The sequence below is a fragment of the Monodelphis domestica genome, chromosome 1, assembly GCF_027887165.1.
Source record: "Monodelphis domestica isolate mMonDom1 chromosome 1, mMonDom1.pri, whole genome shotgun sequence".
Taxonomy (NCBI): Eukaryota; Metazoa; Chordata; class Mammalia; order Didelphimorphia; family Didelphidae; genus Monodelphis; species Monodelphis domestica.
Window position 1 is genome coordinate 152,219,773 of NC_077227.1, and position 23,825 is coordinate 152,243,597.

The following is a 23,825-nucleotide window of genomic DNA, read 5'->3' on the forward strand; positions in this document are numbered from 1 at the left end:
TTCTGTGTTTCTACTCCCTCAGTTCTTTCTCTGGATGTAGATAGTGTTCTTTCTCATAATTAAGTTAATTCAATTTCTAGAGAGTTTATAAAGTCCTCCCCCCCCCACCCGAACATCTTTGTGATGCAGATATTGCAAGTTTTCCCATTTGGAAGAGAAAAATTGAGAAAATTGAGGTTCAGATCATTTGTCTGTGGTTACATTGCAAGTGGCTATTAGAATTGAGATATAACCCAATTTTCCTCTCTCCTACTTCTTCTTTCACAGACCTGTTGGACAGCTCCCCCGCAATGTATTTCTAAGCCTATCCCACTGAGGTGTCCAAAACTAACATCATTCTCTCTCTTTTTTTTTTTCCAAAAAAGGTTCTTCTCGGTTTTCCTGTTTTTATTGATGTCCATCATTCTCTGTCTCCCAGGCATTGTCAATTCTTTCTCCCTTGTTCTCCATTTGGTTAGCAGTCCCTGTCAATTCATCTCTCTCTTGAATTATTCCTCTTAGAATATTAGTACCATCTTCTCTTTCATGGACTATTGAAATAAAGTAGGAAATGGTCTTCTCACCCGTATGCACCCCCTATATTCTCTATTCTACTCATCATAATAATAGCAAATATTTATATATTGTCTACTATGTGCCAGGTACTGTGCGGAGCATGTTACTGATATTATCTCATTTGATCCTCATAACAAGGCTGGGAAAGGAGGTACTTTTATTATCCCCCTTTTATAGAAGAAGAAACTGAGGCAGGAAGTGGCTAAATACCCTTCCCAAGGTTACACTTTGACTGCATTTGAACTCAAGTCTAACTTTCTGTTCACTGAGCTTTTTAGTTGCCAATGATCTCAAAGATGTCAAAACATTTTTCCTAATATGTGTCTGACCATATCACTCTCTTTTAGTTTTCATCCTCCCTTTCCCACCAGGTTATTCCATTTCCTTATTGTTTATTTTAAATCCTTACTTTCTGTCTTGGAATCGATTCTGAGTATTGGTTGTAAGGCAGAAGAGTGGTAAGGGCTAAGCAGTTAGGGCTAAGTGACTTGACCAGGGTCATACAGTGAGGAAGTATCTGAGGCCAGATTTGAACCCAGGACCTCCCTTCTTCTAGTCTGGCAATCCATCCACTGAGATACCTAGCTGCCTTTCCATTTCCTTTAAGCTATGGTTATGAAAATACATTGGTAACTTTAAAAAGCTATGGATATGTGTTACTGTTCATTATATTATTACCTACAATGCAAGAGTGGCATTAGAGAATGAAAAATGTTAAGTACATAGACATGATGGTGGTGATGCACAGCTGTAGTGATGATGCTGTAGAAACTGAGGCTGATGAATCGCTTGATTTGAGAATTCACATCTGCAGAAAGACAAAAGCCACTTAGTTGTCCACACTAAGTTCAGACTAAGGAGGGCCAAAATGACCGAGAACAGAAAAATGGATTAATAAATTCAAGCTTCTGTGATAATAATTTTGGGGATTGGCTTTGTGAGTGATCACTGTATCTCCAGCCTGGGTCAGATTGGGAAACAACATTCTCTGTACCACCACCACCCTCCAAAAAAAGCAAAAGAAAAAACCTAAGATTCTATGCAAGCACAATCTGATTGTTATTGTAACCATTAATTTATTTTTCTTGGTGTTTAAAACCATGGAATAATAGTTAACAGTTGTTGTATGACAGCTTTTCACAGTCTGCTCAATGTTTCTATAAACACAACACACATGAACTTAGCAGACATCATATCAAGATTCTGAAACTATGAAAATCACCACTTCAAATTTCTTCCTAAAGAGATGCCAGTTGTCAAAAGACAGAACTGTAAGAAGTTATTTTTCTTGGCTTAAAAGCCAAGCAATTTATATTATTACAGATTGTATTTAAGGCCATACTTGTTTGAATTATTTCCATGTTAATATTTTCAAATTCATTTCTTGGAAGTTTTGCATGTAATTGATTTTGACATGGTTATCAGATTAGTACATTTATTGTTTACATTAGTTAATTGGTCACCATTATAAATATTTACAGTAGATAGTTATCTACTCTAAATTATAGGCACGAATCCCCAGAGTAATTTTTACTCCTTCTCTGCCCCTCATCCTTCCCCACATACAATCAGTTGCCAAAACCTTATGATTTCAATATTTAAATACTGCAAGAGATCTATGACCTCATTGATACACTCCTTCCAATGGTGAAGATAATAAATAATTCATTACTTCACATCCAGTCTAGTTCTTGTCTATATCCTCTCATCAGTATTGCAGATAATGTACTTAATGATCTTGAAATCTCTTCCTTCCTTCCTTCCTTCCTTCCTTCCTTCCTTCCTTCCTTCCTTCCTTCCTTCCTTCCTTCCTTCCTTCCTTCCTTCCTTCCTTCCTTCCTTCCTTCCTTCCTTCCTTCCTTCCTTCCTTCCTTCTCTCTTTCTCTCAACAAGAAATCCTGCTTGACATCACTTTTTTTGTTTATTGTTCCACTTTCATCTTTTAATGCTCATAGAATGCTTAGGCTTATTCATACCTCACCATCAAACTTTATCAAAACTTATTTACCAATCCACTATTTACAATAGGATCTTCTTTGAGCTCATGGTCTTCTACCATCTCTCTCTCTCTCTCTCTCTCTCTCTCTCTCTCTCTCTCTCTCTGGTCTCTCTCTGTCTCTCTCTGTCTGTCTGTCTTTCTCTCCCTCCTTTCCTCCCTCCCCCTCTCTCCCTCTCTCTCCTTCTGTCTTAGAGTCAATTATATATATGTATGTATGTATATATATGTGTGTATATATATATATGTGTGTGTGTGTGTGTGTGTGTGTGTAGCTTCCAAGGCAAAAGAGCATTAAGAGCCAGGCAATGAGTGTTAATTGGCAAAGCTAGGAAGTGTCGGAGGTCATATTTGAACCCAGGACTTCTAGTCTCTACTCCTGGTTCTTAATCCACTGAGCCACCTAGCTCTCCCCCAGTTTTGCTCCTTGTTAATGTGTGTACCATTAAAGCAACTGAGGTTGTCCATCTGCAACTCACACCTTCTGATCCTCCCCTTTTATTTCCTCCCAGCTTTTTTTCTTTCCCTACATTTCCTGGATGATATCTTTTATGCAGATTATTGCAAGCTATACAAAAGAGATTCTGAGTTTCATATGTAATCATTTTCTTCTGTTCAACATTGTACATGTAAATGCTTACTTTATTATCTGTTTGTTCAATTCAAGATAACTCATTATTGCACATAAGTCATTGTTGGGCAGTGCTTTAGACTTCTTAAACCCAACTTTTTTCTCTCCATTGCCTTTTTGGTTACCTGAAATTTTTATTATTCTGAGCTTGTTGTATTTCATGATTTGTAGCCATATGGCATCAATGGATGAATATTAGTGTTTTCAAATGGATTTTTGTATAAAGGGAACAGCTTGTGATCATTAAAATCACCATGTAATTTCCCAGTTGCAGTCTATTCTACTTTTACAATTCAGTTCTGGGCAGCTCATTTCTTATTTGCAGTAGTTCCTCAAGATAGTTGGTGAATTAACTGAATGGACTTCCTATTCAACTGTATGTCATAATCTGAGTAGTCAATCATTGTTTGGTTTAGCCTCTGATGATTGTTAGGTGGGACTCTTTTGAATCATCATGACTTTTACTGCCAAGTTCAGAGTTCATTTAGTTCTAAAGGATTTGATAGAAGCAAAAGTACAATATTAGCAAACAAGAGCACCTTGAATCCTTTATTGGCTATAGGTAATTCTTACTGTTGCACCTATGCAAGATACCATTCCTGACCAAGATAAATGCCTTTGCTGAGTTTTGCAGTCCATTTTACTATTTTGATTGTCAAAGTATCATTGGGTAAAGTTGTGTCTGTGGTTTTACCTATTAAGAAATCTTATATGATATAATAATAAATAAAGTAAATAGGATCTTAGAGTCTGGGCCCCTTTTAGTCAATTGTTTGTAAAATACTGTTGACATGTTTTTTCTTCTCAGAACATAACCACTTCTTTTTTCCTAATTCCAGCAAGTATTCTTACATAGGTCATTTTTTTAGAAAGTAGGCAATATAAATTGGTCTTAATTTCTTTTTTCTTGTCTTTTGAGATGGGGGAACTAATACCATAATGAATTTTTTCCCTAATCATCTATTATTTTACCTTCTTTGAGATATCATAAAAATTTCATCCCTCTTTGTTTTCCAAATTGTTTCATCTTCTTGGTCTAGTATAGCCACTCTTTCTTTTTCATTGTATTTATTGTATTTATCGTTATTATTATTTCATATGGCATCAGGACTTGAGGTGCAAGTATAATAGTTCCACTTATCAGAGACTAAGAAAATTCATCCCTTTAGAAATTCTGCTCGACATTACTTCTTTTTGTTTTTGTCCCACTTTCATCTTTTAGTGCTCATGGAATGCTTAGGCTTATTCATACCTCACCGTCAAACTTTATTAAAACTTATGTACCAACCAACTATTTACTATTTTGTAAAATGGGATCTTCTTTGAGCTCATAATCACATGACTTTCCACTTTTCAGAGAGAGAAAAATTTTTGTTTACCATGGTAATGTTTGGGCTCTTTTTATTTATCTTTGTTTTTGATTATCTTTTATCAGCTAAATTTCTGTAGTGAATGACAATAGTCCATGTCACTGTCTTTCCCACATTTTGCTTATTCACTGTCAGCAGGTGTAGTTGGAATGTTTGTGATAGCATTCTTGTATTTATCCTTTTGAATGACTAACATGGTAAAATCTAACTGTGTAAAGTATGCACTTTATACAATGATTTTCATATTTTAAAGTCATTTCTTGTCATTATTCACCTAAATTATTCACTGGCAATTTCTGATATCTTCATCATTGCCTTTTAAGGGAGCTACTCATATCCTCTTTAATTTTTTTCTAATCATTTGATATCTTGTGCCCTTTAAGATGGCTTAAAAACTTACCCAGTGCTTTCAAAATCATTTTACCTCCAGAGTAGATATCTTTTACCTCGTCCTAATCTGTTTCAGCTGCCTCATTTTCTTATCCTGAGGGTTATAAGACAAGTTAGTCAAGTGTCTTACAGAATGTTTTGTGTATCTCTGGTATGGAGGGCTTGTCGTGCCCTCCTAGGGCAGCTCTCCAGCCTCTGACCCTCACCTGACACCCAGCTCTCACTTGTGGCTCCCAGTAGCTGCTAGCATGCGGCAGCGGCCACACCCCGGGCAACGGCTTCAACAGGCTGGCTAAACCTTGTGAGGGTAGCCATTGGGTCGTTGACCCCTGGTGAACCAGGGCTTTGCTCACCCAGCATGTGAAGACTGCTTCGGCGGAACAGACGGAAGAAACCAATAAGAAGGTTCAACAGCTGAGAGGGCGACGCAGCAAAGCACTGTGGAGTGCTCAGGGTGTGTTGGAGGACAAAAGACAACATGGCCATCCAATGCAGCTGAGGAAGTCTCCAGGTGTAACGACTTTTTGTGCCACTGGACCCAGGCTTCCAACGCCGAGAGAGTGGGACTGTCTCTGTGCACCGACTTTTCCACTTAAATCTTCATGCACAAGTGTCTGTGCACAAAAACGCACAAAGACAATCGTCATCCTCGGTTACCAAGAGACTACTACTACTATAGGCCACATGACAAAATAAACTATACCAGCTTTTAAATTTCATTCTTCAAGAAGAACTTGAGTCATCTTTCCATTTAGATCATGGATTGTGAACCTTTTCTGTATCCTGAATACCTTTGGAAGTTTGGTGAAACCTATGGGCCTTTTCTCAGAATAATATTTTAAATGCATAAAATGAAATATTTAAGGTTATGAGGAAAACTAATTATATAGAAATGTATTTATCAAAATATTTTAAAAAGAAAATTCACTGATCCCAAGGTAAGAACTCCAACAAATTTTAGATGGAACTTACTTATATTTTCTGGTTTTGTTTTATACATAGTGAGAATGTTTATATTAATATGATTTATTTCTCCCTTTATCAAATCATTGATCTTTGTTCAAGGAGAATATTTATAGTACTGACATAAAATTAATGTTTATAGCTAACTTAAAAACTATTTGATTTTTAGCACCTTGTGCCCCCTTTCTACCACTCTACCTCCATCAGTTCAAAAGCAGAAGGAATCACCAAGGCACTAGTACCATTTAGTGTTTTTCTTTGTTTCTGGGGTTCCCATTGCCAAATTTTTCATCTTCTACTAACCAGCTGTTGGTAAAAACCTTCTCTGTTCCCAGCTAAGATGATCTCTAGACTTCAGACACAGCGAGCTATAATTCAGGCTCTTTCAGCATTGTTCAGGCTACCACTGCCTTGCTTCCAACATCCATATTCACCTTCGTGTCACAGTAATGCCTCGGAGTAGGACTTTATGGGGGCTTGCTTCTATTATATCTTTTATTTCTGTCTTCTCTGGTCACTTGATCACCATCCTAGTTATACCTCTTTCACCTCTTATCTGTATTGTTATTTTAGGCTCCTAACCATTCTCCCTGTCTGCAGAATCCCCTCTTTCCCATCTATCCTTCCTACACTTGCCAAATTAATCTTCTTAATTAATCACACAAACCTTCTCTGATTTGCTCTTACCTCTAAGACAGCCTTCAAACTCTTTTGCTTGACAAAAGCATGGTGTATAGTCTGCGTGCTCTGGGTCAGATTTTCATTTTCAACTTTGTCTTATTCTTCTTCCCTTAATAGCTATGCCTTATACCCAAAGTATTCCCTGACTTCCTTCTTTTTTCTCCTGATTCTGTCATTGGTCCAGGCCATCTCTCTTGCCTAGCTTTCCTCGTCTTCCGTATTGTTTTGAAATTCTCCTCTTCCTTCTGGACCTGCCTTCTGTTATCTTATCCATCTCTCTTTCTCCATTCCTCACACACACCCTAACCCACACAAGTCATATTAAAGCCATTTCAAGCCTTATTGAAATATTTGATCAAAATCTCTTTTGACCTTCTTAATTCATCCTTGATATGGCTTGTTTTTATATGTTCTGTATCTCTTGCCCCGCATCCCATTACTAAAGTCAGACTACAGATTCCACGAGGGTGTCTTTCACATTCTTCCTCTGTGTCCCCCAGCACTGAGCGCAGTGCTTTGCACATGCTTTGATACATCCATGATCTCAGGGATATGCTTATTACCTCTGGAGTGTACCACTGGGTGGAAAGCCTTCCTTTAGAGCTTCTAAATGAACATGTTTATTTATGCTTACTTTCTATGTAATTTCTACATATTTAATATTTGAACCTATTTCTGCAAAGAGCACATGAGCTTCTTCAGGATGGGGAATTCTTCCTATTTGTCCTTATATATGCAGAACCTCACACAGAACCTGGCAATTAGAATGTGTGTAGTAAATAATTGTTGATTAAGCTATAAATTGACTCTCCATTATTTCTCTCTTGTTCCATATATGATCCATCTCCTTTTTTGCTCAGTCATATCTGTAAAATCTCTTAATTTTTCCTCTTGAGTCATGAGTCATTATGTTTTACAGTCTATTTAAATCCACTCTATATCTCTCTTTATCCATAATTTTGACCGCTCTGAGATTGTGACTTTCCATAGTCTACAGTAACAGTAAATAACTTAGAATAAATGGTTTATGTAGTGTTAATACATTTTTAAAAATTTGAATTGAAGCTACTAAAGTTCCAAGAGGAAGTTACTCACAAAGTCTAACATTGTATTCAGTATTTCCTTGAGTATATAATTTTGCAATGTTAATGATTAACAGTATTATCATTATTATTATTACTATTATTTTGAGCAGCTGACATTTATAAGGTTCTTTAATGTTTGTAAAGCACTTTACAAATATCAGCTTATTTAATCTTTACAACAACCCTTTGATATAGGTGAGATACAGATAAGGAAATTGAGGCAGACCAGTGCTCAGGGTCACACACTGAGCCAAATGATTAAAGTCATATCTGAATTCAGTTCTTCTTCATTTCAAGTCTAAAATCCCATCCTTTGTGCCACCTAGCTGCCAAATAACTCCTTAACCCAAATAGCAATCTCTTCTAGCATGAAAGTAGACTATAAATCAGGGAAAGTTTGTTCTGAAAAATTATTGCTGGCTTGGACATTGTATACAGCGTAAACCCAAATTTTGATTTGTATAAAAATCTCCCATTGCTTTTAACTTCAAGAAGTTTGTTACTATTTCTTAGGCTGTCATTAAGAACAAAGACAATTTTTATCAGCTTAGCCCTTCTTAGGGCTTCATGATATTTCAATGTTATTTAAAAATAGGTAATGACATGTCCATTTTTCATTACTAATTGAAACTAGTAAGCCCATGGATCATCATGTAAATTAGGAGCCTTATTTGGTTTTGTTTTTTCTTTTCTCACTCCTCTTGTACTTTCATTATGTTTTTTATGCCTCACAGCTCAGAAATAAAAAAACCCATGTTGACAGGGAATTAGTCTTCCAGGTATGGAAAATGTGTCTTACAATCTTAAAGTCTATAAATCAAATAAGTGAAGTTCAAAGATTTAGAATCCAAAGATTTGATCTACATGAAGAGAAATTTCTGTAGAAACATTTTCTTTTTAAAATTTATACAAAATAGCTAGTGAATTATAATAGATGCAGCTAGAAATAGATATTTTAACACTCTAATCTCCTTTCCCAACACACACACACACACACACACTCCACATATCTTCCCTTCTGCGATTCTAATCCTCCCCTGTCACCATCTCTTCTCTGAATACTTCTTCCTTCTTATTTCTCCTGTCTGATTCTTTTTTCCCTTTTATTTTTCTGGAGTCTAATTATTGTCTAGATCTGGTGTGAACATTAAACATTTAACGAATAGCATTTGCCAATTTCAGAGATACTGAAGACTCAACCTCTCTTGGGCCTCCTAGACTTGTTTCTAAAAGGGTACCTAAAGCTTCTTTGGAACCATAATTCATGCCTTCTCCTCTAGTTTATGAGTGAACTTAGGCTCCTTTGGAAAAGGTCTAGCACAAGGAGTAAGTTGAGAAATGGATTTTGTAGGTGCCTTTAAGTCATCCGTCTTTCTGATACCAAACATTTAGGAAAGTTCTAGAGGTGAGGCAGTGGGATGACGATTGAAGGTCTGACCTGAACATCTGCCTAAGTTCTCTTTGAGTTGTGTTGCTTAATCTTCGATCTGAAACAGCTGTGATTCTTGCCATTTTCTCTGTTGTGTGCTTATAATCCATCTTATCCTTATGGAGTTAAACATTCCATTCAATTCACTAGTTGACTTGTCATTGCTTATTTTGTGTCGAGTATCGTATTGAACTCCAATGGAGATGTAAAGTTGAGGTCAGACCTACACTGGAATCCACTTGGTGATAGGGTTATTCTTAACTGATATATTGCAGAAGTGCATGAAAGAGATTCAGAAAGTCTAAGGTCCAAGGGAGAAGGTCCCTCGTGACCAGGGGCATCTACAAAGGTTCCATGAGTTCGGTGGGGAGAGGTCATTTCAATTGGGTTCTAAAGGAATGGGGGAAAGGATAAAAGAAAACGGGATCTTTTGTATGGAGGAGTGTAAGGCAAGGAAGAAGTGTTTGGGGTGGCAAGCTGAGAGAACAGTCTGTTATGACTAGAGCTATGTTCATTTTGCTTAGGTCCTCTGAAAGGGTGGGATTTGAGGCAAGATGGTGACAAGGGCTTTGTTGGCCAAGCAAAGGATTTCAGACTTTGTTTAGCAGACGGTAAAGAATCACTCAAGATACTCAGAGGGGTCCTATGACCGAATTTATGCAAAAGAAAGATTAGTCTTGAAGTCGTTGGCAGGACTGATTGGAGAGGCAAAGAGTTGGGGCAAAAAGACCTTTGAAGAGCTCCTCCGGGCGTTTGGATCCCTGGTCAGAAGGACCCGTCCTGATAGGGAAGGGGGCCAACTTCGGCTGTTGAGCTTGGATTGTTTTGTCTTGGAGTATTCCCCCAATGTTCAACATAACTTTTCAGCCTAGGGACTTAATGAAACATAATCGTATTTGGATTTATTACTTCAGCAGCTCAGCTCCTATGCCTACTGATCTGCTTGAGTACTGAATACAGCTTGTGTTGTCATCAAAAGACCCTGCCCACAGCTGCCAAAAGTAAATATTTCTCTCCTGTTAAGAAGGATGCCAGTACATTTGCCAAGTCAACAGACTTAATGCACAGAAGCCAGTGCATACATTATTCGATCTTCTAAGGTCTCCAAGTTGCTGTGTTCCTGATTTTCTTATTTTTAATTCTCAGCTTCTGACTATGGCTTATTCCTATCCGATGAGGATCCCAGGAAAGGCATTTGGTTGGAAGCAGGCAGAACGCTGGACTACTACATGCTGCGGAATGGGGTATGTTTCTTTCCATTCTTGTTTTCCTGGGGCCCTTTATCCTTGGGCTTTCTAATGAGAGCAAATATTGCTGGATTTGGAGGGGAAGAAAAAATATATCATTTGTTTTGATCCCAGGGCAATACACTTATTCTCAAACACTCCTAATTTTCTTTGAAGGGGAGGCTTGAGGGTGTTAGGAAATGTCAACAGTACAAATTCTCAAAAGTCCACAGGGGCATAGGAGTAGCCTTGGGTGTGTGTGTTTTAAATAGTTTCTACACCCCAGTTGTATGGTCCTATTTCCTGCCTAGTTCTGTAGCCAGAAGTTTTGATGAGGCATCTCCTGGTGAATATTATGGGGATATTCTTGGAATTATTAATGAGACAGAGAGTAAAGAATAAAGGTTGGAAAAATGTATTTGAAAGTTAAATTAAATTTCTCTGATCATTTTGGGTAGAGGGGACTGGAATATCTTTTGCATCTGAATCTGGAATCTTCTATAAAGCAACAAAGCAATTTTAATAACAACAAGTCATTTTCATGCAAAAAGAAATGTTTGGAAAGAGGGGGAGGCTGTGAAAAGGGGTTAAACATTCCTTTCAGTTTAATCACCCCTAAGATAATAGCTCTGTGATGCATGAAGGCCAGCAACTGGAGTGGACAAATTAGATTGGTTAAAACTCAGTGAAAACTCCACTGTAAGCATAGCACATATGTTGTCCAGGAAAGATCTTTTGTCCACTATGGCATTTTGGGGAGTCATAACAAAGATAAAGTCGCTTATTTGTACATATACAAATATGGCTCCCAGGCCCATTATCCTTTGTTTGGTCTTTACTTTGAACATGAGGAAAAAGGGACTCTTATCAAGTCTTTTTTGGAAAATTCTCAGATTGTAATTTCTTTCCTCTGAAGAATCTTCCCCAAATATCAAAACAAACTAATCCTAGTTGGATAGGACATAAGCCATGGATCAAACAAAGTCTTGAGTAATTGTAAGCTACAATTACTGTGATACGATTTAAGCAGAATTGGTGTTTTTTCTTTATTAAAGTAATTACTAAGCACTAATGAATTGATTTTGAATTAGAAATTGAAGTCTATTAAGTATCTTTGGAGCAAAAGTGCCTCCATTTAGAAAAGGTTACCTTTGAAAGTAACTAACATTGTTCATTTTATGCCTGCCTCTATTCCAATGCCTCTTTAACTAGATTGTATAAACTTTTAAAAATATATTTTGATAATTGTATTTCAATATAATTGATTTCATTTATCATCCTATGAATATGATTTTATGCATTTAAAAATGTTCTAAGAAGGCAGTCCTTAAACTTCATCTGACTGCCAAACATGGCCTATGCCACCCAAAAAAAAGTTAAGTAAGAATTCCTGCTTTACTCAAAAACTACATTTCTATCCAGGGACAGCAGCTGTAAAATGTTTGTGTGGTTTGTGCTCTAGGATATTTTGGAATATAAAAAGAAACAAAGACCTCAGAAAATACGGATGCTGGATGGATCAGTGAAGACAGTGATGGTGGATGATTCTAAAACTGTTGGGGAATTACTGGTCACGATTTGTAGCAGGATAGGTGAGATTTCCAATGCCTGCCTCAAACTTTATGGGATGTCTTTTTTTCACCCTGTATGCTCACATCCTGCCCAGTGCTTCAAGGATCTAGTTCCCACCCCCAGCCCATGTAGAGCTACTGAAATTGTTATTTCTCTAAAAATTGAGATGTCCAATGAATATTATCCTCCCAATCTTAAGTAGTTCAGTTAAGGAAGATTTAAAAGTGTATAGCTATCCTTCAAAGAATGTAAGGAAGTAAGATTAAAATTAGTCATAAAATAGAAAGAGCTCTGGACTGGACTTGGGAAGATGGAGAAATCAGGTGCTCATTCTGCTTCTGACATTAATAGTGAAGAAATTAACCATGGGCAAATCAATCCCCTACTTTTAAATCTCCCCACCTATAAACTGAATATAATACACCTGTGCTGCATACTTGTCAGAGATATGTTAAAAGGATCAAATATGAGAATATATAGAAATTGTTTTATGAGCCTTAAAGAGGATAGTGACAAGTTCGGCAATTTTGTTGGTTTCCAGAACTCTCTTATGAGAAAGCTCCCTCTACTAAAGCTGGGAGGCATCACTCCTGTGACTTAGAGTTTCCTAGGACACAGAAGTTAATTGCTTTCTTCTAGTCACTCAGCCTGGAATGCTCAGAGGTGGCATTTGAGTCCAGATTTTTCTGACTCTAGTGCAAGCTTTTATCCAGTATTTCTTCCATGATACCTTACACCATTGTCTACATGCTTGTTGTGGTGGTAAGGGACATAAAAGAGGTATCAAAATACAATGGGAAGAATAGAGGATTGAATTCTTCCTCTGCTACTAAGTACATATTTAACCCCTGTCAAGTCACTTTATCCCCAAGGGAGGAGGAAGTCTCTAATTTATTCACCTTTAGAGAGTGATTGGAATAAATTAATTTCCTTCCAGCTTTAAAATTCTGTGACCCTAACATTATTTATTCTAATTGCCCACTCAGTACAAGAATCCTTTTTACATTTCTATAAATGGTTGTGTGGTCTCTTTTCCTCTTCTCTTCTATATTGTCTCTTCTTGTCTCCTCTTTTCTTCTCTTTCCTTTTCTTTTTCTCTTTGTCTTTCTTTCCTTTTAATTATTTTTTCCTTTTACCTTCTTTTCCTTCTTTCCTTTTCTTTTAAATTTCATTGATGGGTTATTTTTTTTTACAAACATTTGCAAATTATTCCACTTTGTGACAGGTCTCTTATAACACAGTAAAACAATCTAATCTAAAAGTGTCTGAAGTGTTTCACATCTGTGGCATCCCCATCTGTTTATTTTTTTATTTATTTTTATTTTATTTATTTTTTGTAATGTAAATGTAAAATATATTTTATTTATTTATTATTTATTTTTTTAAAGGTCAACTATATTTTATATCTCTACCCTCTACCCCACATTTAAAAGAAAAATGAATTTCTTGTTAAAATTTTGCACAGTCTAGCAAAATAAATTCCCTCAATGACTGTATGTATGAGAATGATTGTATATATATATATATATATATGTATGTATGTATATACACAGAGACAGATGATTTATGCAAATTATATAGTCTTGTATATGTGTATGTATGTTAGTATATGTGTATACACATAAATACATGCATGTATGTATATCCTCTGTACCTCTTGGAAATGATTACCATGTTCCTTCATGACCCCAATTTTACATATCAGAAAACTGAGGCACATAGGTTAAAGAACTTATTCAGGTTCATAGATAATAAGGAATTTGTTTCATGATTCCAACTCAATATTTCCTCATTTTAAAATACTGTGTTCTTCACACATATATCTATATCTATCTAACCTAGCTGCTCTGCTTTTTGTTGTTCCCTATCCTAATGTTCTCAATTGTCTAAATAAAATTTTAAAAATTAAAAATTAAAATAAATTAAAAAAATAAATTACTTGATGGTTACATTAAAATTCCCAGCTACCCCCCCCCTTCTTCCAGCCCTCCAGAAATCATCACCTGACCAAAAAAAAAAGTATATCTATACTTTGTCTTTTGTGTTTCTGTTTATCAGTTCTTTCTCTGGAGGCTGACAGAAGTTATTTTTCAAACATTAATTCTGTAGCTGTACAAGATGTTCTCTTGGTTCTATTCATTGTACTTTTCATAATTTCATGTAGATCATCCCATGTTTTTGTTTTTGTTTCTGAAATTAACCTGTTCATCATTTCTTATAGTTCCATAGTATTCCACCACAATCAAATGCCTCAGCCATTCCCCAGTTGATGGGCATCCCCCTCAAAATTTCAAAATATATTATTTATTTCCTTTTATTCCCCTGATCACTTTGGGAAACACCAAATATTAGTATTGCTGGATCTAAGGGTATACGTAATTTTATAACTTTCTGAGCTTAATTCCAGATTGCATTCCAGAGCAGTTAAATCAGTTCACAGTTCCACCAAGAGTATACTATTGTCCTCATTTTTCCACATTGCTGCCCCTCTTTCAAAGTTTCTCTGTTGTTTTGCTTCTCTTGGTTTTGATGATTTAAATCTTCAATAGCTTATTAAAGTCTTTTCTTGACACCTCTTGAAACTTGAACTCCATATTATTCAATTAATTAATAAGATGGTACCTCCCTGCTAGAATAAGGGTTGGCAAACTTCAGGCCAAATTCAACTGCATTTTTGCAAAATGTTAAAGTAATTCTTAGCTTGCAGGCTGTACAAAAGGTGACAGCGGGCCATAGTTTGTCAACCCCTGCTCAAGAAGCTTATTATCCATTACTAGCATTAATCCACTTCATAGCAATTTCTTTTGTTTTGTTTTTTTTATCTGGATACAGGATATACCAGACAGTTTTAGTCATCAGGTAGTTCTCTTATTTGAAAGCAGCTAGTTACTACAGTGGATGGAATACAAGACCCAGAGTCAGGAAGACCTGAGTTCAAATTCAGTCTCATACACTTATTACTTATTCGCTCTTTGACCCTCTTTGCCTCATTTTCTTCATTTGTAAAATGAGCTAGAGAAAGAATTAGCAAAGCACTCCCAATATTTTTGCCCAAAAAAAACCCAAAACAAAACAAAACAAAACAAAAAACCCAAACAGGGGTTATAAAGTCAGACATGACTGAAAAATGAATGAACAAATTCTTCTGTTGAGTCAAAATTTGACTGTGCCAATGGGACCCAAATTCCACTCATAGTATGGTTCTGTTCCTTCTTCTGTTTTACAACCCTTCAAATATTTGAAGATCACAATGAGGTCTTCCTTTAGCCTTTCCCCCCATCCATGCCAGAGTTTCAACATGGAGGCCCTGGGCTTTGTGTTTTTAAAAAATCATTTTGGTAATTGTATTTCATTATAATTGAGGTCTTTGGGAATACTATATAATCCATTTTATGTGTTAAAAAACATTCTGAGAAGGGGTCCGTGCCACACACAAATATGGTTAAGTATTCCTGCTCTAAGCTAAATCCTCCACTGTTATTCAGCATCTCCTCTATGAAGCCATGGAATTTTAGACCTAGAAGTGAACACAAACTTATTCTAGTCCAGTTTTACCATTTTCCAGAGGAGGTTATCAAAACTGATTTGTGACTTGCTCAAAGTAACATAACTAGTAAATTATAAGACAAAATCTCAGTTGTTTTGATTCTGTACCATTTCCTTGTGTTTTCATCCTCCAAGGTACACTAGAGCAGCAACATTCCTTTTACAAGGAGGTGCTCATTCCAAAGCACAAATATTTTATGCCTTCAACAAAACACAGAATTACAACGATGACTTCCCATTCTGTGGACTAGGAGTTTTCAAGATATTCTCAATGAAATCTTCTTCTCTGGAAATAACATTAGCTTTATTTTCCTTCTTCCTTAATTTGAGGGTTTTTTCCCCTCCATCTTTATAAGATTCAACTAAATGCTTAAATGCATTTAGTTGCTTAAATGAATGAGAATATTGGTAGGAGTGTAGACTTATAGCTTAAAAGGATTTCAGATGTCACCTAGTGGAGCCCTTTGATATACAGAAGAGGGAATTAAGCTTCAGGTCAAGTAACAGAACTAGAATTTTGTCCCTATGTTCTCTGAGTTTAAATGGACATTTCACTATTCTTATACTCTCTGCTTCTATTCATAATTATGGTAATTATTCTCTAATTCATTCTCAAACTGCTTTGGACAGAGAATACTGGTGCTTAAAGTATTTTTATATTTTTTTAATTTTACATTGGCTTTGCCTATCCACGAGAAACTGACATTTCCCTAATTGTTTAGATCTGTCTTTATTTAGGTGAAAATTGATGTGCAAAGTATGTAGTCTCTGGTCTTGTCTTGGAAGGTCAACTCCCAAGTATTTTATATTGTCTGCAGTTATTTTTTTATTTTGCCTTATATTTTATTTTCCTCCCAACTACACGTATAGTTTACAGCATTTTTCAAAGAATAATGAGTCTCAAATTCCCTCCCTTTCTCCTTCCCTCTCCCCTAACCCCTCACTCTGGTTAGGATTTTAAGCAATCTCATATAGATTTTACATGTGCAATCATATAAAACTTTTTTTTTCAAGTTAATTCCTTTGCTTAAGGTATTTTAATGAAACACACATATTAGACCAGAATATTGGATAGTTAGGGAAATAAGTCATTTGGAGAAATTTTAGAGCAAAATAGGAGGGCAGAGTTCATATCATGAATCCATGTCACTGGTCATATATTCTGGTTAGACAAATTATGATGGTGGGATTGATTTTGGACACGTAATTGAGAGTTTAAGTTGAGATTTATTAACAAAAAGTTTGAGGGGAGAGATGTATGTGTGTGGGTGTGTTTGTTTTTGTGTTTTTGGGAAATGGTATAAAAATTGATGATAACAGTAGATAGATAGGTCTGAGTCAAGCCATAACAAAATAGCAGAAAGAACACAGAACTGTGTGATAAATAAGAGAGAAAATATATGTGGGGGTTGGTGTGTGTGGCTATGTGTTTCTAGACTAAAGTCTTAAGTAGATGAATCTCTAGATCGTCAATCTGGGTTCATTTTGATTTCCAAGTAAATCTTCCATCAGCCTTGGCTATCCTAGGCATTTCACCTAGAACTATGTTGACAGATCTATGACACACATCCCAGGGGGGCTGCTCCCTTCCCCCTCTCCACAAATACCTGAGGACATTCCTCAGTTCACCAACCCTTTGCCCAGCAGCCCAGTGGGGGCACTTCCTCCCTCCCCTATTTGGGGTATGGTGGGGGGGCCTTCACATGGTCTAAGTGTTGCACTTTGGGCATTTGGTCTCTAAAAGGTTCACCATCACTGATCTATACTTTCTCCTCTATCTTTGTTTCTTGGAGCAACAGGGTTCAATAAAATACAGTCTCAACAATGCTGTTCTAATTCACATTTGGGTTTTTTAGGGATAACCAATTATGAAGAATATTCATTAATTCAAGAAATAATTGAAGAGAAGAAAGAGGAAGGAACAGGAACACTGAAAAAAGACCGAACGCTACTGCGAGATGAAAGAAAGATGGAGAAACTAAAAGCCAAACTTCACACTGATGATGATTGTAAGTCTAGGGAAGAAACCAAAAAACATGGGGCAGATGAAGGGTTGACTTATCATATTATAACAAAATATGACTTTATGTTTCTATCCTTTATAGAATTCAGGACTCCTTTTCCCAGGGTATATTCTCAAATTTCTCTGTTCTTACATGCCTTACCGTAGGTTTACATCTTCTCACACACTTCTAGCTGTATGACCCTGGGCAAAATACTTGACTACAATGACCCCTTACCACTCTTCTACCTTGGAACCAATACACAGTATTTATTCTAAGATGGAAGGTAAGGGTTTAAAAAAAAAAGGCAGAGGGCAAGAGCTAGACAATCAGGATTAAGTGACTTGCCCAGAATCACAACAGCTAGGAAGTATCTGAGACCAGATTTGAACCCAGATCTTCTCAACTCCAGGCCTGGCAGTCTATCCATTCTGCCATCTAGCTACCCATTCTGCATCAATTTTCAACTGTTTTGTAGGTGTTGCCATTCACATTATTATAATTATTACATAAAGTGCTTTTTTGAATCTCTAATTATAAGTATTGTTATATTGCTTCAGTGAATTTCAAGAATCATAGAAAATAATGAGTCAGAGTATTTGTTGGTTTATAATCTTTTCCTTTGTTCTTTTTTTCGTAATATATTCCAACGTTGATAACCAGTGATTGCTTTTTTTTTTTAACCTTTGTTTTAAGAAATGGCTGACTAGGTACAGGAGAAGGGGAAGGATTTGCAGAGTATCCCAAAAGCTTTAGTGCAGTTTTAACCTTTAAAAGCATGACCATGCTATATTAAAAAATGCTAGTGATTTAAAAACAAAGATATTAATATAACCATTTAAAACAAAACCTAATGGGGTTTTACACAAGTGTAGAATGGTTTTTCCAAAGGACCAATAAAATAGCCAAATTTAAGCTTGGTCTAACTGTTCTTGCATTTGTTTTTCTGTTATAATTGGACATCAGAAATAACTATCTGTGTCAGATGGCCTTTTTGTTAAATCCTTTTAATTAAGAGATATCATAAACACCTTTCACTAATACAAATCTCATTTCATTCCAGTAAATTGGCTAGACCATAGTCGAACGTTCAGAGAACAGGGAGTGGATGAAAATGAAACTTTGCTGCTCAGACGGAAATTCTTTTATTCAGACCAGAATGTAGATTCAAGAGATCCCGTGCAGCTGAATTTGCTTTATGTTCAGGTATGATGTTGGGATTCTGGAAACTGTGGTTAAACAACCATTGGGAAGCCCTTGGCAGTGGTGACAGAAGGAATGGGAAATGGTCTTTGTCTAAGTCGGGTGAAGTAATCAAAAGCCTTCCTCCAGTACTCACTGTACACGTGGTAACATTAGTTCCATTTGCTGGATTGTTTTTTGGTCCATGTAATCATGGGAAGCCATGTCATGGAAAATGGGGCAGTTCAGCTCCATTTAAGGTTCTTTCCGAAATCAGGTTATTGCTGACTATTTTATTTTAGATCATGCTGCCTTGTTTTGATGAAACTAAAATTGTCGGGTATTGAAATGAGAGAAGAGGGTGGGAGGTGGGAAAAACACTTTGTACACAAGAAAAAGTTTTATTATTGGCAGATTCGATCAATGGACAATTTCCATCAATGTTTAGATTCTTTTCATGAAGTGTTATGCCAGTGAGTGGAAAATCATGAGTCCACTACTAACTCCTAACGGACAATATCAGCTCTCATCTCTTCCTCTATAATATGTGGGGAATAGACAAGACATTGATCTGCAAGAGACCCGGGCTAAATGTTGACTTGTAATGGACTCTAGACATTAATTCTAGGAATGTAAAACATGGACAAGGCAATTGAGGTTCTTGTTAAAGTAGTCATGCTTAGAGAGGCAATTACCAAAAATGCACAAGCAAAGTGAGCCCTGGATTACTTAGCTAATGAAAAGGAAACAACAAATTAAGGACAGGAGAATGGGAGATCAGTGGGACAAGAGAAACCATGAATGGAAAATGAGGGAAAAGGAAGGGGAAAATTTTTGGTAAATTCTAGGACTTTTATAGTCAGTTTGTTTGCCATTCCCTATGATCGTTAATGCTTTCAATTTCAGTTTATAGAAAATATAATGTTGATATCTCAGACCTACTCTAGTTTTATTCTATGAGCTCCTCTTTAAATGAAGGTAGAGTATTTTTTTCTCCATAGGATCCCACTGATTCTGTAGTTAATGCCCCACTCTTTGACTTTTTTCCTCAGATTTATTCCCTGTGGAATTGGAGGGAAATTAAGTAAATGAAGGGATAAGGGTGGTGCAATAGAAAGAGCCTTTTATTTCCAATCAAAGAATAGTAGTTTGACTCTTATCCCTTAATGATTACTTGTTTAACTTGGAACAGAGCAGTCTATCTCTATGCATCTCAGTTTTCTCATTTGTGAAATGATGGTATTGGACTGGCTAACTTTTGATTTCCTTTCCTGCTCTAAATTATGAGTTAAAGGTAACTAAAGACCTTTGTTTTTGTGGTAATCTGATAATCTTTCTCAATCTGATAATCTGGCAAATACTTTCCAGTTTCCCATTATTTTTTCAAGGTCTTCTTTGCCTTCTTGTGTCTAAAATAAACTTTTTAATTTGAAATATTTGTTATTTCTCCTTTCTTCAGCTTTCAGACTGTTGCAATTTTGGGAGAATATTTATCCTTTACTTAAAGTTTCACTTAACCAAAGTCAACAGTGATAACTTTTAACTCAACATTTTGTTGGTGATATTGTTCAGATTTTATTTTTCTTCGGAAAGTGATACTTATTTTAATGATAAAGCACAGTAGTATGCTAATAGAAGAACCCATTACTTCATTAGTGAGAATAATAATTGACTTTCATCAGACAGGACAAATCAGACACAAGACCATCGAGGAGAAAGCTAAGGCTAAGAATGTTAAGAAACTGATTTGCATCCTGAAATCAAAGCTTAATATAGAGAAAAGGTTTGTCAGTTAAAGGCAGGTATAGAAAGATATATATTTCCTAGCCAAAAAGGAGGAAGACTGAGTGAAAGATATTCTCAAAGAACATGATAAAAAGGTTAAAACTCACTAAAATTCTTTTGCAACAAACAAGCTTTGCTTCACAACTCAATAATAGAAACATCTTAGAAGATTTGTTACTTAAGCAGAAGCAGTTTATCTCTAAGCAGAACTTACAAAACATATAAAAACCAAGAATAGAAACAAAATGCTCCCTGTGAGTAATGTGCACATGAATTCAACCAATAAACATCTACAAAGAAATTCATAATAAATAGCAGTCATACAGATTTGCTCCAGAAATAGACAATTATGATTTTAGATCGTTGCAGACGTTGCAGAAAGTTTCATATAAGAGGCTTTTATTTGTTGATCAACATAAATTATGCAATGAAATCATGGAAATTGTGCAACTCTCCCTTGTAAATTATAAAAATCTACCAAATTTTTATCATAGAGAGATAATCTGGTAGCTGGAATTATAGCACAGAAGCTTGCTATCCTTTGTAAACTAATAAGAAGTCGCCATACTTCAAATACAGACACCAAAATATTTCTTGAAATTCAATAAATAAATCATCCTGAAACTAGAGCTCATTATAAGATGGAAAAGTTACAGTCCATAATTACCAAGTCCTAACAATGATCCATAATAAATGTAAGTATGAATTTTAGTAGCTGCCACCTTAGCAAAGACTCTTAATCACCAAACCACATGGAATCTGAAAAGATAGAAAATGGAGACTTTGTGAAAGACATCAAAACCTCATGCAAAGAAGCAGCAAGGTCATATAACTAGTATATTTCTGAGGGTGGATTTGAACTCAGACCTTATTGACTCTAGGGCCAGAGTTTTATCCATTGAGCCATCTAGCTGTCCCCATTATAATTACTACAAATACCAAAGGAGAATATGGTAGTAATAACAATAACATTATTAATAATAAATTTGAATGAAATACTGAGGATTTGGGTTCTGGCAATATACTACTACAAGTGGGCAGTATGACAAAACTATGTCAGAGTTAGGGTTCTAGAATGAGCTTCCTTGCTTGGAACTGTTGGGACAGTCAGACTGACTTAGAAAACCAAAGAGCTTCAAGTCACACTTCTTCCTATTCTGCCAAAAGGTAGTCAGATATATTGGAAGAAATGGGAAATGTCAATACCCCACTTTCTAGAAATGCTTCACTGAAGATGGTGTTGATCATTAAGATGGGCTATTCATGAATGTTCATGAACTGGATTAAATATATATATATATTTTTTTTTCATTGTATTCCAGTTCTATGTGATCACAAAATTGGAAACTGGGTTTCTTAGTTATAGTTGGGGTCATTATATTGCTTTTTGTCCATGATATCCTAATCTCTTAAGTCATATTTCAGATCAGTGCAGGGAAATTGTAAGAAAACTTTATCCCTTAGTCCAGATTAAATGAAAAAAAGAGCTGAAATGGAGGACTTAATAAAATAGGAAGAACACAAAGTTGTAGAACCTGAGGAAGAAATTCTTGCCTGATAATGAAATGGGTGAAAATAATAACTGGTATTGATTTAGTATGATGGAATTTGCAAAAAGCTGGCATTTCTAACTCTTGCTTTGCAGGCTCGAGATGATATCTTGAATGGCTCCCATCCAGTCTCCTTTGAGAAAGCGTGTGAGTTTGGTGGATTTCAAGCCCAGATACAGTTTGGACCTCATGTAGAACATAAACATAAACCTGGGTTTTTAGAGTAAGTGACTTTGCTTCTCTCTCTCTCTATATATATATATCTGTCTCTTTCTCTCTCTATATATATCTATCTGTCTCTCTCTCTGTCTCTCTCTCTCTCTGTCCTCTGTCTTTGTCTCTCTCCCTCTCTCTCTCTCTCTCTCTCTCTCTCTCTTTCTCTCTCTCTCTCTCTCTCTCTCTCCCTCTCTCTCTCTCTCTCCCTTTCTCCTCTCTCTCTCTCTCTCTCTATATATATATATATATATCTGTCTCTTTATATATATATCTATCTGTCTCTCTCTCTGTCTCTCTCTGTCTCTCTCTCTCTATATATATATCTGTCTGCCTGTCTGTTTCCCCCCCACCATACCCCCCATCTTGCTTCTTCTTTGTCTGCCTCTCCTGCCCCTCCCACCCCTGCCATATACATTTGTCATTCTGAGGTTTATAAGGGGTAGGAAGCTGCAAAGCCAATATTTCTTCTCCATGCCTTTTATAGGGGGTGTCTACAATATTCAGAATACTCTCCCTCTTCTCCTCCACCTTCTAACTTCCCTGGATTCCTTCAGTATTCAGCTCACACTCCACCTTCTATAGGCTTACTTTCCCAACTTTCCACCCCCCCCTCCCCCCCCCCCCCCGCCCCATGTTGCCACCTTCACTCTGAAATTATTTTTCATTTGTAGTGTCATATCTTTTATGTACAGTTGTTATTTATTATTTCCCCCATTAGAATGTTGGCTCTTTGAGGGCAGAGACTCTTTGTTTATCTTTGATTCCCTGTCTCTTAACACAAGATCTGGTAGATATCATTTAATTAATACTTCTTAACTGTTGTCTGATTTCAAATGAATATGTGAGACTTCACTCCCTTTGTACTTAGCAGCATGATATCATATATTTTAATCTAGCAAAAGGAAACCCCCTAAATTTCATTCATCATGTCCCATGAACCTGAATTACAGGGATACTTTAACCATGAACAATGAAGCATGCAGTTCCCATACACAATTGAGTCCTTCTGCCAGGATTTTGGGGTGAATTCTTACAAGATCTGCTCTGTCTCTCTTCTTGTAGCTACATCCAATCCCTTGTCTGTTACTGTCCTCATTCTCTTTCATTTTTTTCTCCTTGTATATTGTTGAAACAATTAGATCAATCTCCTGATCATTCAGATGCAGGGGAGTTGTCAATAGAACAATGCTCCTTAGAGTTAAGATCCCATAGAAATTAGTAGCTTGGATGGAAAGTGAATGTCAATTGGGGGAGTGGTACTAAAATGAATAGGCACAGTTGATAAGAGAATTCAGAATATATTGTGAAAGAGTGATGGGGTTATTAATTAGATTGTGCCCTCCTCTGCTAAGGGGAATAATGAAAATGCTGACTCAATCCTCAAGTCTCACTTCTAAAAGATAATAGCAGATGCCCTTGAATGAGAAAGAAACCTTGACTCTTTATTTTATTTTTTTAAACCCTTACCTTCAGTTTGGGAATCAATACTGTATATTGTTTCCAAGGCAGAGGAGTGGTAAAAGCTAGGCAATGGGGGTTAAGTGACTTGCCCAGGGTCACACAGCTGGGAAGTGTCTGAGATCACATTTGAACCCAGGACCTTCCATCTATAGGCCTGGCTCTCAATCCACTCAGCCACCCACCT

General features: G+C 36.3%; 1 protein-coding gene across 15 annotated transcripts in view; it reads left to right on the forward strand.

Annotated features, from left to right (window-relative positions):
- The window catches only part of TLN2 (talin 2), a 596,702-nt gene that overhangs the window by 332,561 nt on the left and 240,316 nt on the right, over nt 1–23,825 (forward strand). For all 15 annotated transcript variants that reach the window (XM_056808077.1, XM_056808019.1, XM_056808054.1 and 12 more), the window contains 5 exons: nt 10,247–10,344; nt 11,789–11,918; nt 17,301–17,453; nt 18,511–18,653; nt 22,060–22,187. In XM_056808077.1, coding sequence (XP_056664055.1) covers nt 10,247–10,344; nt 11,789–11,918; nt 17,301–17,453; nt 18,511–18,653; nt 22,060–22,187 — 652 coding nt within the window. The remainder of the gene's footprint in view (nt 1–10,246; nt 10,345–11,788; nt 11,919–17,300; nt 17,454–18,510; nt 18,654–22,059; nt 22,188–23,825) is intronic.